Below are 16,868 nucleotides of genomic sequence, written 5' to 3' on the forward strand. Positions count from 1 at the left end.
TGAGTGCTTAGTGTGGGCGGGGCACTGTGCTAAGCGCTTTTAATGATAATGACGATGGTGTTTGTTAAGTGCTATGTTGGTATTTGTTAAGCGCCAACTATGTGCAGAGCACTGTTCTGAGCACTGGGGGAGATACAGGGTCATCGGGTGGTCCCACGGGAGGCTCCCGGTCTTCATCCCCATTTTCCAGATGAGGGAACTGAGGCCCAGAGAAGTGAAGTGACTTGCCCACAGTCACACAGCTGACAAGTGGCAGAGCCGGGCTTCGAACCCATGACCTCTGACTCCCAAGCCCGGGCTCTTTCCACTGAGCCACGCTGCTTCTCCAGGCACTGTACTAAGCGCCGGGGTGGGTACACGCAAATGGGGTTGGACACAGTCCCATTTTCCAGATGAGGGCACTGAGGCCCAGAGAAGTGAAGTGACTTGCCCAAGGTCACACCGAAGACAAGTGGCCGTGTTGGGATTAGAACCCGTGGCCTTCTGACTCCCAGGCCTGTGCTCTAGCCACTAGGCCATCTGCTTTTATTGTATTTATTTATATTGAGACTGTGAGCCCCTCGTGGGCAGGGTTTGTCTCCCTTTATGATCATATTGGACTTTCCCAAGCGTTGTAGTACAGTGCTGTGCACACAGGAAGCGCTCAGTGAGAACGATTGAATGAAGGAGTGACGTCGGGTAAGCGCTTACTGTGTGCTGAGCGCTAGGGTGGGGTCAGGCAGCGGGGCCTAGTGGGTAGAGCAGGGGCCTGGGAGTCAGAAGGACCCGGGTTCTAATCCCAGCCCCGCCGCTTGTCTGCTGGGTGACCTTGGGCCGGTCACTTCGTTGGGCCTCAGTTCCCTCATCTGGAAAAGGGGGATAAGAGTGTGAACCCCGGGTGGGACAGGGTTCGGGTCCAACCCGAGTAACTTGCATCTGTTGCAGCGCTTATATCGGTGCTTGGCACGTAGTAAGCACTTAACAAGTACCGTAATTATTAGTATTAGTGTAATTAATAAGGTGGGTAATCACCTGCCCGTCCATCGCCCCACCCCTAGCCTGTAAGCCCGTCATCGGGCAGGGACGGTCTCTGTTGCCGAGCTGTCCGTTCCAAGCGCTTAGTCCGGTGCTCTGCACACAGTAAGCGCTCAGTAAATACTGTTGAATGAATGAATAGTCTGAGCGGGGTCTCGGGTGCCCCCAGGGTGCCGGGCAGGTGCCACCCACCACGTGGGCAGGACCCAGGAGGCGACAGCTGCCGCCCGCCCTGGGGAAGGGGCATCGAGCTTCGTGCCCGGCAGCGCCCCGGGCCCCTCCGGGCACCGCCCCCGCCAGCCTGCCGGAAGGATGCCCACCCCCACGTAATTCAAAACCTCCCCGCGGGCTTCCATCGCAGGGCACCGATGGATATCTTCATCACCGTTGTTTTTTTGCAAGAGAAACGATCTCCGTTTGCGTTTTTAATACCGGTTTATAACTGCAAACGGCCCTGCGGGCCGGTCCCTCGGCGGACCCCGAACTGGGAATTACCGCCTTTCCCGTCAGGATGAGCAGAGGAGCGGAGAGACGCTGGCGAATGGCACGGAACCTTTGCGGCCCGGGGGAGGACGGCCTTCATCTCTGCCGCGTTCGGATCTTGCCGTCCCGCTTCTCTCCCTGTCTCACGAGCCTCCCAACTTGCGCTGCTTTTCGTCGCGTAGCGGTTTTGGATAAGCGGCGTAAGCAGAATAGAAATCTCAGGCGCGGTGGACCCTATTTTGGTTTAAGCCCCGTTTTCGCCCGCTTCGGTCACCGTCGCATCCACTCCCTAAACCTAACGATGCGTCTGGGGTTTTTCCTGGATATCTCGACACACCTAACTGACCTCGCCCAGGCGAACGTTCTCTGCTGTCACGCCTCGATTTCCCGTGGCCTAATTCTTCTCTGCCCTTTGGGGTCCGCCGTATTCCCCCGAGGGCATCGACTCCATGGGTTCTTGGCGTCCCTCACCAAAATCTTCCTTTTCCTGACGCGAGCAGGAAGGGAAACGTCAAGGGACTCCTCGTCAGAAGGACCTGGGTTCTCACCCTGGCTCTGCCCCGTGTCTGCTGCGTGACCTCGGCCAAGTCGTTCCACTCCTCTTGGCCTCGGTTATCTCATCTGCAAAGAGGGGATGAAGACGCTCCCCCACACGTGGACGGTGTCCAATCCGATTAGCTCGGATCTACCCCAGCGCTTAGTACGGTGCCCGTCGCGTGGTAAGCGTGTGACAGATACCGTAGAAGAGTCACTTTTAAAAATTTCCGTGAAACACCAGGCCAACGTGTAACTCTTCCTTGTTGGGAGAACTGGTCGCTGTGGCTACTTTTTATCGTCCGGGCCGGAGGGTGGAGTCGTGAGGCTGAGGCCTGTTATTTTATGACTTGAATATTCTCCTTTCCTGTTCCTTTGGGACCTTGGACGTGGAGTTCTCTGCCCAGCTGGGTGCTTCGTTTGCATTAGCACTGCCGCCCGCATATCAATATCAAGCCCGTCACTGGGCAGGGATGGTCCCTATCTGTTGCCGAATTGTCCATTCCGAGCGCTCAGTCCAGTGCTCTGCGCATAGTAAGCGCTCAATAGAAACTACTGAATGAATGAATTGGCTTCAAGGAGTATAAGGTCGGTCTTTCACCCTGAATGGAGTTTGTCGGCGCTGTTTCCGCCAAACTGTCTCCAGAGTGTTTTGGGTCCAGTTCGGCGGGCGTTTTTAGGAGCGGCCTGGAGCTTTAAGTCAGGCGGTCGTACCGAGCGTTGTGCTAAGCGCTGGAGTGCTGCGCGGTTGGGGGGATGAAGAGAGGGAGCCAGCCCAGGCGGCTCAGAAAGGAGCGGGAGGAAGGGGAAGGGAGGGTTTAGTCAGGAAGGCCTCCTGGAGGAGATGGGGCTCCGATAAGGCTCTGAAGGGCGGGGGACGGTGACGGTCTGTCGGATACGAGAAGGGAGGATGTTGCGGGCCGGAGGCGGGACGTGGGCGAGACGTCGGCGGAGAGAGAGACGAGATGGAGGCACGGCGAGTAGGTCGGCGTTAGAGGAGCAAAGCGGGCGGGCTGGGTTGGAGTGGGACGGCTCGATTGCTCAGCGCGCTCTCCTCCTCTGATTTTGCTTTTCAGCTAGGTGACGACGGTCATTCCATACCTGGCTTGAGATTTTCTGTAAAGCTTTTTTCAGTCGCGCTGGGCGAAAATGGAGGTTTTTCCACAGGGCTCCGGTGGGCCTTTTAGAAATGAATCGGTAAGGAGCTCTGGGGTCCTCCAGCTCCAGGTGACTAGTTTGAAGTGGAGGCCGGGTCGGTGGAGATGAAGTGTGCTCGCCCAACGAACCGCGTCCTGTCAAGAAGCGACGTGGCCTGGTGGATCGAGCCCTGTCCCGGGGGCTAGAAGGACCTGGCTTCTAGTCCTGGCTCTGCCACGTGTCTGCCGCGTGACCCTGGGCAAGTCATTTCATGTCTCTGGGCCTCAGCGACCTCATCTGGAAAATGGGGTTAAAGCCCCATGCAGGACACAGACTGAACAACTTGATTAGCCTATATCTAATCAGGTCGATTAGAGAAGCCGCGGCGTGGCGTTGTAGCGGAGCACAGGCCTGGGAGTCTGAAGGTCAAGGGTTCTTATCCTGGCTCCGCCACTTCTCTGTGGGGTGGCCTTGGGCGAGTCCCTAAACTTCTCCCCGCCTCAGTTCTCCTATCTGTAAAACGGGATCGAGACTGTGAACCCCACATGGGACAGGGACCGTGTCCGAGCCAATCTGCTCATATCCACCCCCGCGCTAAGTAGAGTGCCTGGCACATAATGAGCACTTAACAAAATCCCAAATTATTAATTATAATCAACCCCCAACACTTGGAACACCTAGTAAGCACTTCACAAATATTATTAATTGGTATTATAATCTACCCCAGCACTTAGAACAGTGCCTAGCGCCGAGCAGGTGCTTAACAGACGCCATTAAAAAAGTCATATTTATTGAGCGCTTATTGTGTACTGAGCACCTGGGAGAGTACACTGTCACAACAGAAGAGACGCATTCCCTGCCCACAGCGAGTTTACGGACGTGTGCGTTTTAGAACGTCCTCCGATTCTCCAACAACGTCTGTCCCGAACTCTCGGAGAGAACACGCGGTGGAAGAACTGAGTGGACCTCGGTGCTGAGTTGGGTTGGGAAGATTTTCCCTAGACCGGAAACTCCTTGTGGGCAGGGGTCGTTTCTAGCAACTCCGTTGAAGTGCACTTTCCCAAACACTTAGTACCGAGCTCTACACACAGGAAGACTGTAAGCCCGTCAGCGGGCAGGGATTGTCTCTATCTGTTGCCGAACTGTCCATTCCAAGCGCTTAGTACGGTGCTCTGCGTATAGTGAGCGCTCAATAAAGACTATTGAATGAATAAATGAAGCCCGCTGGAGCAGTGTGGCCTAGTGCATAGAGAAGCAGCGTGGTTTAGAGGCAAAAGCCCAGGCTTGGGAATCGGAGGACGTGGGTTCTAATCTAGGCTCCGCCACTTGTCGGCTGCGTGACCTTAGGCAAGTCCCTTCACTTCTCTGGGCCTCGGCTCCGTCATCTGTAAAATGGGGGTTAAGACGGGGACCGGGTCTAAAATGATTAGCTTCTGTCTTCCCCAGCAGCTTAGAAGAGTGCTTGGTGCAAAGTAAGCGCTCAACAAATATCATTATTATTATTATGATCGGTATTATTATCAGGTCCCCAGTTGAAACAGAGTGACGGGCCAGGGACGGTCGCTTCCTCTCCCCTTTGGGGAACAGCTGGAGCCGGCACATCTCTGTCGTTCTACCTTCTCGTCCCCAACAGTTCTACTGGGTCTTGGTTATTTCTGTCTGAGCACAAGACAGGCTTTAGAATGAATGGGGAATTTTCAGTTTGCAGAAGAGTTCCAGCACGGCAGGATTCAAAAATAAAAACCGATCCATCGGTGGTATTTTCTGAGCGCCTCCACCGTGCTGCCGAGCGCCGTATTAGGCCCCTGGGAGAGAGAGAGTTGTTGAGAGACGCGTTCTGTGCCCGCAAGGAGCTCGCTGTCGGGCGTGGGGAGAGCAGCGTGGCTCAGTGGGAAGAGCCCCGGCTTGGGAGTCAGGGGTCATGGGTTCGAATCCCACCTCTGCCACTTAGCTGTGTGACTCCGGGCAAGTCACTTCACTTCTCTGGGCCTCAGTTCCCTCATCTTTCAAATGGGGATGAAACCTGGGAGCCTCACGTGGGGCAACCTGATGACCCTGGATCTCCCCCAGCGCTTAGAACGGTGCTCTGCACGGAGTAAGCGCTTAACGGATACCAACATTATTATTTATCGCGAGGCGGGTGGGAGAGGGTGAGAATTTGTCCGGGCCGGGTTTTGGGGCCGGGGAAACGCTCGTTTACCTTCCTCTCTCCGCGCTTGGGTGGGGGCCGGTTCTTACAAAGGAGCAGTCAGTTGAGCAGGCAGGGGAAAGTGTCCCAGCGGGGAATCACGGGATCGATTGGAAACTCCACTGGCACGCAGGGTGGCATTTCTGAGGGCGGCGGAGCCCGGCCCGGATGGGCAAAGGGCGGTGGCCGCCTAGAAGACGACCGTTCGGGAGCTGGTGGTAGAACCCCAGGTCCGCAGAAACCCGCCCGAGGGGACGCCCGTTGAAGACGAAGGCCCGCTTGCGTCCTCCGGACCCCGGGGTGTGTCTCGGGTCGGTCAGTCAGTCGATTGCATTGAGCCCTTCCTGCGTGCGGGACACTGTACTAAGCGCTTGGGAGAGCACACTGTAAAAATAAACACGTGCCCTGCCGACAGTGAGCTTACAGTCTAGAGGCGGGGAGACAGACATTAATATAAATAAATAAAATAACGATTACGGTCAGGATTACTGTCAGGAGTGCCGCGGGGCCGGGCGGGAGGTGAATAAAGGGAGCGAGTCAGGCGGTCCTGTTGATTGGATGCTTACTGTGTGCAGAACACTGTACTGAGCGCTTGGGAGATACGGCAATAAACGGACACATTCCCGAGCTTACGGTCCAGAGGGGGAGACCGTCATTAAATAAAAAGAAAGTACCAATATGGACGTGAGGGCTGTCAGGCTAGGAGGAGGGGGATGGGAGCAAATCAGTCGGTGGTATTTATTGAGCGCTTACCGTGTACTGAACGCTTAGGGGAGTACAGTGTAACAGTGTAATAGACACATCCCCTACCCACGTCGAGCTTAAAGTCTAGAGGGGGAGACAGGCGTTAATTGAAGTCAATTACAGATAAGGACATAAGGGCTGGGAGGGGGGGATGAATAAAGGGAGCAAGTCGGGGCGATGCAGAAGGGAGGGGGACATGAGGAAAAGTGGCGATTAGTCAGGGAAGGCCTCTTGGAGGAGACGGGCCTTCAGTAAGGCTTTGAAGAGGGGGATTGTTATTGTCCCATATAGCGTTCCGGGTTTGTGATGAACGTTTGTGACCACTGAAAGGGAAAAAAAAAAAAATCAGGCTCCTCATCGGAGCCTAATAGAGAAGCAGCGTGACGTAGTAGAAAGAGCCCTGACGTGGGAGTCAGAAGACCTGGGTTCCAGTCCTGGCCCTGCCACTTACCTGCTGGGTGACCCTGAACAAGTCACTTAGCGTCTCTGTGCCTCTGTCTCCCCATCTGCAAAATGGGGATTCAGTATCTGTTCTCCTGCTTAGGCTGTGAGCCCCACGTCAACCAGTCGGTCATATTTACTGAGCACTTACTGTGAACAGAGCCCCGCACTAAGCGCTCTGGAGAGCACGATACAGCAGAAATAACGGGCACGTTCTCCGCTCATAGCGAGCTTACACGGGACCAATTGCCTTGTATCTACCCCAGCGTTTAGTACAGTGTTGGACACGGAACAGCGTGGCCCGGTGGATAGAGCATGGGCCCGAGAGTCCGCGAAGGACCTGGGTTTAAATCCCAGCTCCGCCACTTGTCTGCTCTGTGACCTCGGGCGAGTCATTTCACTTCCTCAGTTACCTCATCTGTAAATGGGGATTAAGATTGTAAACCCCGTATGGAACACGGGTTGTGTCCAACCTGATTAGCTTGTATCCACCCCAGCTCTTAGAACGGTGCTTGGCCCATAGTCAGCGCTTAACAAATACCATTTTTTTTTTTAAAAGTGCTAAGCAAATGCCGCCACAACAGTAATAATAATATATTGTAATTATTTTATTATGATTATTACTAGTATTAGCCTTATCGTCTCCCCCAGTGGAAACGGACCGTTCCGTCCGATGACCAGGGCTAAAAATGAGAAGCCGGGGAAGCGGGGACACGGCAACGAGACTCCGGCTGCCCTCGTCCACCTCGCGGGAAGAGTAGAGGCAACGGGGGCCTGTGGGGAGAGCACGGGACTAGGGGGCGGGAGCAAGTCGCTTCGCCTGTCCAGGCCTCAGTTTCCCCAACTGTAAAATGGGGCTAAAAATAGACTGCGAGCCCCGTGTGAGCCAGGGACTGTTGGCCCACCTCACAGTGTTTACCGCAGTTTAGCACAGAGCGAGAGTGTTAGTAAAGGCCGGAATTATCTGTATATATCTGTAATTATTTATAGCACGGCCTAGTGTCAAAAACCCGGGCTCGGGAGTCAGAGGACATGGGTTCTAATCCCGGCTCTGCCCCTTGTCTGCCGTGTGGCCGTGAGCGAGTCCCTTCCCTTCTCTGTGCCTGAGTTACCTCATCTGGAAAATGGGGATCGAAACCGTGAGCCCCACGTGGGACAACCTGATTACCTTGTATCCACCCCAGCGCTTAGAACAGTATTATTATTTATTTATATTAACGTCTGTCGTCCCCCCCCCCCCCGGTAGACTGTGTGAGTTCGCTGTGGGCAGGGAATGTGTTTGATGTTATAGCGGACTCCCCCAAATGCTTGGTGCAGTGCTCCGCACACAGTAAGCGCTCATTAAATGTGATTATTATTGTTTTTAAATAATGGTAATAATTGGTGGAGAGCTGAGGGTGGCTCCCTTCTTGTCCAGTCCTAGCCCGCGGCCCTCTCCGTCTGTCGTCGCGAAGCTTTCACGTTTTCCCCGCGGGCTCCCGGGACAGCGAGCCTGCCTCCGAACTCTCTACCGTCCCTTTGTCTCCGGAGAAGCCGCGGCTCCCGGTGCCACTCGGAGCCCGCACGGAGACCCTCCTTTGTCGCTCTGGCCCGTTCCGGGCCGCGCCCGGCACCCCGTTCTCCGTTGTCACTTGGTCTCACAGTGGGCGTCGGCCTCTCCTCCGCCTTAGCCGTCGGCGGAGAGCTACAGGGGCGGCTCTGTCCGGAGAAGCGGCGTGGCCCATTGCCCGGTGCCCGGGCCTGGGGGTCAGAAGGCCCCGGGTTCCAGTCCCGGCTCCGCCACCCGTCCGCTGCGTGTCCTCATTCATTCATTCATTCATTCGATAGTATTTATCGAGCGCGTACTACGTGCAGAGCACCGTACTGAGCGCTTGGAATGGACAGTTCGGCAACAGATAGAGACCGTCCCTGCCCATCGACGGGCTCACAGTTTAACTGGGGGAGACGGACGGACAAAGACAATAGCAATAAATAGCATCAAGGGGATGTACGTCTCATTAACAAAATAAATAGGGTGATAAAAATATATACAAATGAGCAGATGAGCAGAGTGCTGAGGGGAGGGGAAGGGAGAGGGGGAGGAGCAGAGGGAGAGGGGAGGAAAGGGGGCTTAGCTGAGGGGAGGCGAAGGGGGTGGGTAGAGGGAGCAGAGGGAAAAGGGGAGCTCAGTCTGGGAAGGCCTCTTGGAGGAGGTGAGCTCGCAGTAGGGCTTGGGCAAGACACTTCACTTCTGGGCCTCACTTACCTCATCTGGGGAAGCAGCGTGGCTCGGTGGAAAAGGCCCGTGCTTGGGAGTCGGAGGTCATGGGTTCGCATCTCGGCTCCGCCCCTCGTCAGCTGTGTGACTGTGGACGAGTCGCTTCTCTGTGCCTCAGTTCCCGCATCTGTAAAATGGGGGTTAAGACCGTGAGCCTCTCGTGGGACAACCTGATGACCCCGTATCTCCCCCGGCGCTTAGAACGGTGCTGGGCACATAGTACGCGCTTAACAGATACCAACGGTATTATTATCTGGAAAACGGGGATTGAGACTGCGAGCCCCATGTGGGTCGGGGACCGTGTCCAATCTGATCAACTTGGACCCACCCCATTGCTCAGAAAGGTGCCTGGCGCGTAGTAAGCGCTCAATTACCGTAATTATTATTATGATTACGGGGAGATGGCGTGGGTCGGGTGGGAGGCTGGGGGTCCGGGGGGTGCGGTTGAGGGGCGGCAGCAGGAAGGAGGGGGTGGTTCTGAGATTCCTTCCTCCTCCGCGCCTCCTTCCCAGCAGCTGCACCCAGTGGGCGGGGCCCAGGGGTGGGGCAAACCCGCTGAAACCTCCCCTCCCAGATCTGGGAAAGTGATCCGGGAAACTGGTAGACCGGTTTAACTGGTAGGATGAATGGCGCCTCCCCATTAAAAGATCCGGCCCCCGACTCAGCGCCGTCGCCAGCTCCGGGTCTCAGACCGCGGAAGCGGCGTGGGCCGGTGAACGGAGCCCGGACCCGGGGACCGGGAGGACCGTGTTCTGATCCCGGCCCCGCCACTTGCCTCCGGGCCGAGTCACTTCGCCGGGCCTCATTTACTTGGCCTGTAAAATGGGGATTAAGACTGTGAGCCCAGTGTGGGACAGGGATCCTGTCCAACCTGATTTGCTTGTATTCCCCGCCCCAGCACTGAGAGCAGTGCGTAGCACATAGAAGCACTTAACAGCTACCAAAATTATCATCATCACTAATGATGATCGTGGCGTTTAAGTCCACGATAAATCATTCGGTTGTATTTATTAAGCACTTCCTGTATGCAGGGGACTGTACTAAGCCCTTGGGAAAGTACAATACGACAATAAACAGTGACAGTCCATGCCCACGGTGAGCTGACAGTCTAGAGGGGGGGAGGACAGGCATCGATACAAATAAACAGACATCGACAGAAATAAATAAAATTACAGATCTATGCGTAAGTGCTGTGGGGCCGCGGAGAGGCGGGGAGAGCCAAGGGAGCAAGCCAGGGCGACGCAGAAGGGAGTGGGAGACGAGAAAAAGTGGGGGGCGAGTGTGGGAAGGCCTCGTGGAGGAGATGGGCCTTCGACAGGGATCTGAACGGGGGCGGGGGGCGAGTCACTGTGGGATTTGAGGAGGGAGGGCCTTCCGGGCCAGAGGCGGCACGTGGGCCGGGGGTCGGCGGCGGGACAGGAGAGATGGAGGCCCAGGGAGGAGGTCGGCGGCACCAGGGGGGCGGAGTGTGCGGCCCGGGTCGGAGGAGGAGAGAAGCGAGGTGAGGTAGGAGAAGCGGCGTGGCTCAGTGGCAGGAGCCAGGGCTTGGGAGTCGAAGGTCATGGGGTCGAATCCCGGCTCTGCCACTTGTCAGCTGTGTGACTGTGGGCAAGTCGCTTCACTTCTCTGGGCCTCATTGACCTCATCTGGAAAATGTAAACTGTGAGCCTCACGTGGGACAGCCCGATGACCCTGTATCTCCCCCAGCGCTTAGAACAGTGCTCTGCACGTAGTAAGCGCTTAAATACCAACATTATTATTATTAGGAGGGGGCGAGTGACGGACGGCTTTAATACCGACGGTGAGGAGTTTTTGTTGGGTGTGGAGGGGCACTGGAGATTTCCGAGGAGGGGGGTGAATAGTAATAATAATAAATACCATGCCCTCCACGATGAGGATGATCTCCGGGCCCCAGCCACGCTGTGGAAAGGGCTGGAGGAAAGTTCCCCTCCATTAGGGGCAGCTGGGGGACAAGCGGCCCATTATGCGTGTTGGAGCGTCACTCTGAACAGCTTCGCTGAAACTCTTTCCCTCCCCGCCTTCCCGGCACCCGCCGTCGGTTCATTCCTCTCCAAGGAAATCAGTCAGTGAGCGGACTAACCCCTTGTGACTTCTCGAAGCAGGGAAGCGACGAGGAGGCGCGGTCAGCGAGGCGGCCCCTCTCGAGGCAGAACGAGGACAGCCGCCCCGGCCCCACGGGCCCCGCCTCCGCTCTCCGCTGCGTTGCCCCGCCGGGAGCCCCCAGCCCCCACGCTGGACTCATTTCGCATCGGCGACGGGCGGCAGTCCGGGCCCGGGCTCCCGGAGGAGATGTAGAGCCCGGGCCTGGCAGCCAGGAGGACTGGCTCCGTCACTTGTTCGCTGTGCGACCTTGGGCCGGTCACTTCACCAGACCCCGTTGATCTCCTCTGTAAAACGGGGCTCACGTGTGGGACGGGGCTTGTACCTGCCGCGGCACGCAGACGGCGTTCGGCACATCAATAAGTGCTTAACGAATACCGAAGTGATTAGTATCGTTAGGTTTTTGAAACGCCGTCCGGAATACACCAATCACTGGTATCTACTGAGCGCTGCCCGTGTGCAGGGCGTTGTACCGAATGCTCAGGAGGGGACCGTACAGTAGATTAGGTCGACTCGATCCCTGCCCTGAAGAAGCTGTCAGGGCGGCGAGGGACGGGCAGAGTCCCCGCCACTGGGGCTGATGAGCCGGAGGTACTGCGGTGAGTAGCGTGGCCTAGTGGCCGGAGCCCGGGCCTGGGAGTCGGAAGGTCACGGGTTCTGATCCCGGCACCGCCACCTGTCCGCCGCGTGGCCTTAGGCGGGCGACTTCACGTCGCTGGGCCTCGGTGACCTCGTCCGTAAAACGGGGATTGAGGCTGTGAGCCCCATGTGGGACGGGGGCCCACCCGGTTTGCTTGTATCCACCCCACACTTAATACAGCGCCTGGCACGTAGCGTATAACAGATACCGGAGTGCTTGAGGGGTACATGGGTCGATGCAGAGGGTGAGGCAAAGAGTTGGCCAAGGGGCAGGGGGAACCTTCTTATTTTGAGGCTGTGTCCCCAAAATGTGAAGGAAGCTGGTGTGTGATTTTGACTGCGTGTCTGGAGATAGATACGTCCCATCCGCCCCTTGGACACTTGAGAAGCAGCGTGGCTCAGTGGAAAGAGCCCGGGTTTGGGAGTCAGAGGTCATGGGTTCCAATCCCAGCTCTGCCACTTGTCAGCTGTGTGACTGTGGGCAGGTCACTTAACTCCTCTGGGCCTCAGTTACCTCATCTGTAAAATGGGGATTAAGCGTGAGCCTCATGTGGGACAATCTCATCCCCCTGTATCTACCTCAGCGCTCAGAACAGTGCTCTGCACACAGTAAGCGCTCAACAGATGCCAACATTATTATTATCATTCCCCCAACTTCCTGATGACTTGTAATCACTAACTCACGACCGTATCCCTTTTCCATTCGATCGTATTTATTGAGCGCTTACCTTGGGCGGAGTGCGATATGGCGTCAAGCAGACGCATTACCTGCTCACGACGAACTTAAAATCCAGACGGGGAGGCAGACATTCTTCTGGATAAATAAATAAGGTTTCTTTCTCACTCCTATCTGTAGTTGGTGGATTTTTTTCCGTCGGTTTTTTATGGTATTCATTAAACACTCACTATACGCCAGGCACGGTCCTAGAGGGAAGATAAAAGTTAATGAAGTTGGATACAGTCCCTGTCCCGCTGGGACTCACGGTCTTCATCCCCGTTTTACCGAGAAGTGAAGTGACTCTCTCAAGGTCACCCGCAGCGGACGAGTGGCGCCGTCGGGATTAGAATCCAGTTCCTTCCGACTCCCAGGCCCGTGCTCTGTCCGCTAGCCTGTGCGGTCCCCGAGGGTGGGAATCGGGTTTCCTGAGCGGCAGAGAAGCAGCGTGGCTCGGTGGAAAGAGGCCGGGTTTGGGAGTCAGAGGTCAGGGGTTCGAATCCCGGCTCTGCCGCCTGTCAGCGGTGTGACCGTGGGCAAGTCACTTCGCTTCTCGGCGCCTCAGTTACCTCATCTGTAAAATGGGGATTAAGACTGTGAGCCTCACGTGGGACAACCCGATTACCCTGCACTTAGAACATAGTACATAGTAAGCGCTTAACAAATACCGACATTATTATTGTTATTATTATTATTATTATTATTATTTGTCGTATTCTCCCAAGCACCAGTAGCCGCTCGGCAGCTCGCTCTTCCTTGGTGGTCTAGCTCACGGTCATAGCTCGGTGATGATCTGACAGGGACCCGGCTGCGCCCTGGCCCTCTGGACTGGTAGTTCGTTACAGGCAGGGAACACGTCTTGCTGATTCTGTTGTATTGTAATAATAATAATAATTGATAATGGTGATACTTGTTACCGTCTGCCGGACACCGTACTAAGCGCTGGGTTGGATTTAAGCAAGTTGGATTGGACACGGTCCCCGCCCCACATGGGGCTCACGGTGGCGATCCTCACTGTTCAGACGAGGTAACGGGCCCCGGAGAAGTGAAGTGACTTTCCCGAGGTCACACGCAGCGGGCCAGTGGCAGAGCCGGGATTAGAACGCGTGACCTCGCGACTCCCAGGCCCGCGCTCTCTCCACTACGCCCGGCTGCTTCTCCGAGCGCTCAGTGCGGTGCTCTACACACAGCGGGCGCTCATCGTATGCCGCCGGCCGACGGGTCGACCCGCCCGGCGGATGGTGTCGCGGGCCGGAGTGACCCCCCCGGGTTCCCCTCTCTCGTCTTTTCGCAGAGATGCTGCAGTTCGTCAGCAACCAGATAGGCGAGTTTCCCGATCTGTTCTCGGAGCAGCTGAGCAACAACTTCCCGGACAGCGGCGCGGCCGGCGGAGGGCCGGCGGACAACGCGCCCCCGAGGACGTTCGGCCAGGCGGCGCCGCCCCCGTTCCCCCCGGCGGCCTCCTCCCCCCAGGCCCCGGCGGGGCAGGCGAAAGCCAGGCCGGCACCCCTCCTCCAGCCGCGCCCCCAGCTCCAGCCCCAGCCCCAGCCCCAGCCCGCCCCGCAGCTCCAGCAGCAGACCGTGATGATCACCCCGACGTTCAGCACGGCCCCCCAGACCAGGATCATCCAGCAGCCCTTGATCTACCAGAACGCGGCCACCGGTTTTCAAGGTAGCCGAGAGTCCGGGGAATCCCATCTGGCGGGCCTGTTCATCCAGCCCTTCCCGAGCTCCGTGCCGAGCGTTGGGGAGAGTACGGTGTAACGGAGCTGCAGACGCCCTCCCTGCCTGCGGCGAGCTCACGGTCTGACACTAATAATGATAACTGTGGTGTCTGTTAAGCGCTTCCTATGTGCAAAGCACTGTTCTAAGCGCTGGGGGATACCGGGTGATCAGTTTGGCTCACGTGGGGCTCACGATTTTGTTTAATCCCCGTTTGACAGGTGAGGTGACTGAGGCACAGAGAAGTTAAGTGACTTGCCCAGGGTCACGCAGCTGACTAGCGGTGGAGCCGGGATTAGAACCCATGACCTCTGACCCCCAAGCCCGCGCTCTCTCCACTGAGCCCCGCTGCTTCTCTAGAGGGGGAGACGGACGTCAATATCGATAGACGGCGGCTTCGGGAATCAGGGCTGTGGGGCTGGGGGGGGGGGGTGGATGAGGGGAGCGAATCCGAGGGCACCGAGACGAACTCGCCCTCACCTCACCGTGGGCAAACCCCTGGCCCGCGTAATAACGATACTTAGGCCGACTGAGTGCCGAGCACTGTTCTCGGCACTGGGGTAGATACAAGCTCATCAGCTTGGACACAGTCCCTGTCCCACCCGGGGCTCACGCTCTTAGTCCCCATTTTCCAGATGCGCCGAGGCCCAGAGAAGTGAAGCGACCTGCCCAGGGTCCCGCGGCACACGTGTGGCGGAGCCGAGATTAGAACCCAGGCCCCGGCTCCGTCCGCTGGGCCACGCTGCTTCTCGGCCCACCGGGGCCCTCACCGAGACGGTGGCTCTCGGCGGTTTCTGACCTCGGGGCGGGTGGGCCTCCGAGGTGCCGCTCCCGGTCCGGTGGCCCGGCCCGGGATGTAGGACCCATTGGTCAAAGGAAGGACCCCCGCCATCTCAGGGATTGATTGCAGGAAGTCACGCAGTCCCTCTAGACTGTACGCTTATACGCTCGTGAACGTATCATTCATTCAGTCGTATTTATTGAGCGCTTACCATGTGCAGAGCGCTGTACCAAGCGCTTGGAACGGACAATTCGGCGACAGATAGAGACAATCCCTGCCCAGTGACGGGCTCACAGTCTAACTCTGCTGTTCCGTTGGAGAAGCAGCGAGGCTTAGTGGAAAGACGACGGGCTTGAGAGTCGGAGGACATTCTAATCCCGACTCCTTCCCTTGTCCGCCGGGTGACCCTGGACAAGCCGCTTCACCTCTCTGTGCCTCGGTTACCGCATCTGCAAAATGGGGATGAAGACTGGGAGCCCCACGTGGGACAACCCGATTACCTTGCGTCTACCCCAGCGCTTAGAACAGTGCTTGGCACGTAGTAAGCGCTTAACAGGTACCGCCATTATACCGGACTCTCCCAAGAGCTTAGTACAGTCCAGTAATATCTGAAGAAATACAGTTGCTAATGACTGGCTAGCAGAAATGAGAGCTATCTTTGAGGGCGGGGAATGTGCCTGTTTACTGTTCTGTTCTCTCCCAACCATTTAATCCAGTGTTGTACACACAGTCATAGCTCGTTAAATATGATCGATAATGACTCGGTGCTTAGTTTGGCGGGAAGTGAACTCACTGTGGGCAGGGAATGTGTGCCTGCGGTGCTCTGAGCGTTCAGTCCAGTGCCGTGCACCCGGGAAGCGCTCGATAAATACGACTGAATGAATCTTGGAAACTTTCTTAGAGGGCAGCTGGGCGTCCCGTCCACGGAGTGAGACACGACGTCTCGGCTGGCCTCCCCCTCCTAAGCTCACACGCTTTTACTGTTGACGCTGACGAGGACCCCCGAGGGGAGAGCTTATTTGGGCAGTCGACGGCCTCTCTCCTCCTCCACGAGACCGTGAGGGCGGAGATCGCTTATCTGCTGGCGAGCGTGCCCGCTCACCCAGCCCGACGGCGCCCGACAGATGCCGTTGGTGGGGGTGGTGATGACGGCATCTGTTTAGGACTTACTGAGCGCCCACTGGGGCCGACGGGCCCCGCTAAAGCGCTGGAGATGACGAAGGCGTGACACGTTCCCCGCCACAGAGCAACTTGCCGTCGGTCTTCGAGGCAAACGATCTGATTGGGCTGGAGCTGACCCCGCGTTCACGCGAAGGGTAGCGGGTGGGTAGTGTGCCCCATTCTAGGGAACGGACAACGTCGCACACACGTGCGCCTTCTGCGTCGCCCTGACACGCTCCCGTTTCTCATCCCCCCTTCCAGCCCCACAGGACTTCGGAGCGTATCTGTCATTTATTTTTTTATATTAACGTATGTCTCCGCCCCATCTAGATGTGAGCTCGTTTTGGGCAGGGAGCGTGTCTGTTATATCGTCGCAGCCTACTCTCCGAAGCGCGTAGTAAAGTGCTCTGAAGGAGAGGGGAAGCCCCCGGGATGGAGACCTCGTCCCCAGGGCCCGAGGGGAGTCTCTCTGGAATCTGCGGCCGAAGGTGGGGGATCAGAAGGCGGCTCCCGCGTCCGGTGACACGCCTGTCTTCTCCCTCGTTCCAGTCCTGCAGCCTCAGGTGCAGAGCCTGGTGACGTCCTCCCAGGTGCAGCCCGTCGCCATCCAGCAGCAGGTGCAGACGGTGCAGGCCCAGCGGGTGCTGACCCAGACGGCCAACGGCACCATCCAGACCCTGGCCCCGGCCACCGTGCAGACCGTCGCCGCCCCTCAGGTCCAGCAAGTGCCGGTACGGGGCCGGGCCCGCCCGGGGAGCCGTGGGGCCTCCGGGGGCCGGGGGGGAAGGACGGGGGGTGGGTCTTCCCGCTTGGGCCGGTGGGGGCCCGGGGGGCGGGGTGCCGGGTGGCCCAAGAAGAGCGTGGCCGGTGGATCTGGGGCTGTCGGGAGGCTCCGGTCAAGCAGCGGTATTTAATGAGCACGTACCGGGTG

The 16,868-nt window shown here is 57.4% G+C and overlaps 1 protein-coding gene across 1 annotated transcript in view; it reads left to right on the forward strand.

The window, feature by feature from the left end:
- Positions 1 to 16,868, forward strand: part of SREBF2 (sterol regulatory element binding transcription factor 2) — a 39,383-nt gene that overhangs the window by 1,603 nt on the left and 20,912 nt on the right. The window contains exons 2-3 of the mRNA XM_029078873.1: positions 13,568 to 13,945; positions 16,487 to 16,668. Of these exons, the coding sequence (XP_028934706.1) occupies positions 13,568 to 13,945; positions 16,487 to 16,668 (560 nt within the window). The remainder of the gene's footprint in view (positions 1 to 13,567; positions 13,946 to 16,486; positions 16,669 to 16,868) is intronic.

The sequence above is a fragment of the Ornithorhynchus anatinus genome, chromosome 14 (assembly GCF_004115215.2).
Source record: "Ornithorhynchus anatinus isolate Pmale09 chromosome 14, mOrnAna1.pri.v4, whole genome shotgun sequence".
NCBI classification, from domain to species: Eukaryota; Metazoa; Chordata; class Mammalia; order Monotremata; family Ornithorhynchidae; genus Ornithorhynchus; species Ornithorhynchus anatinus.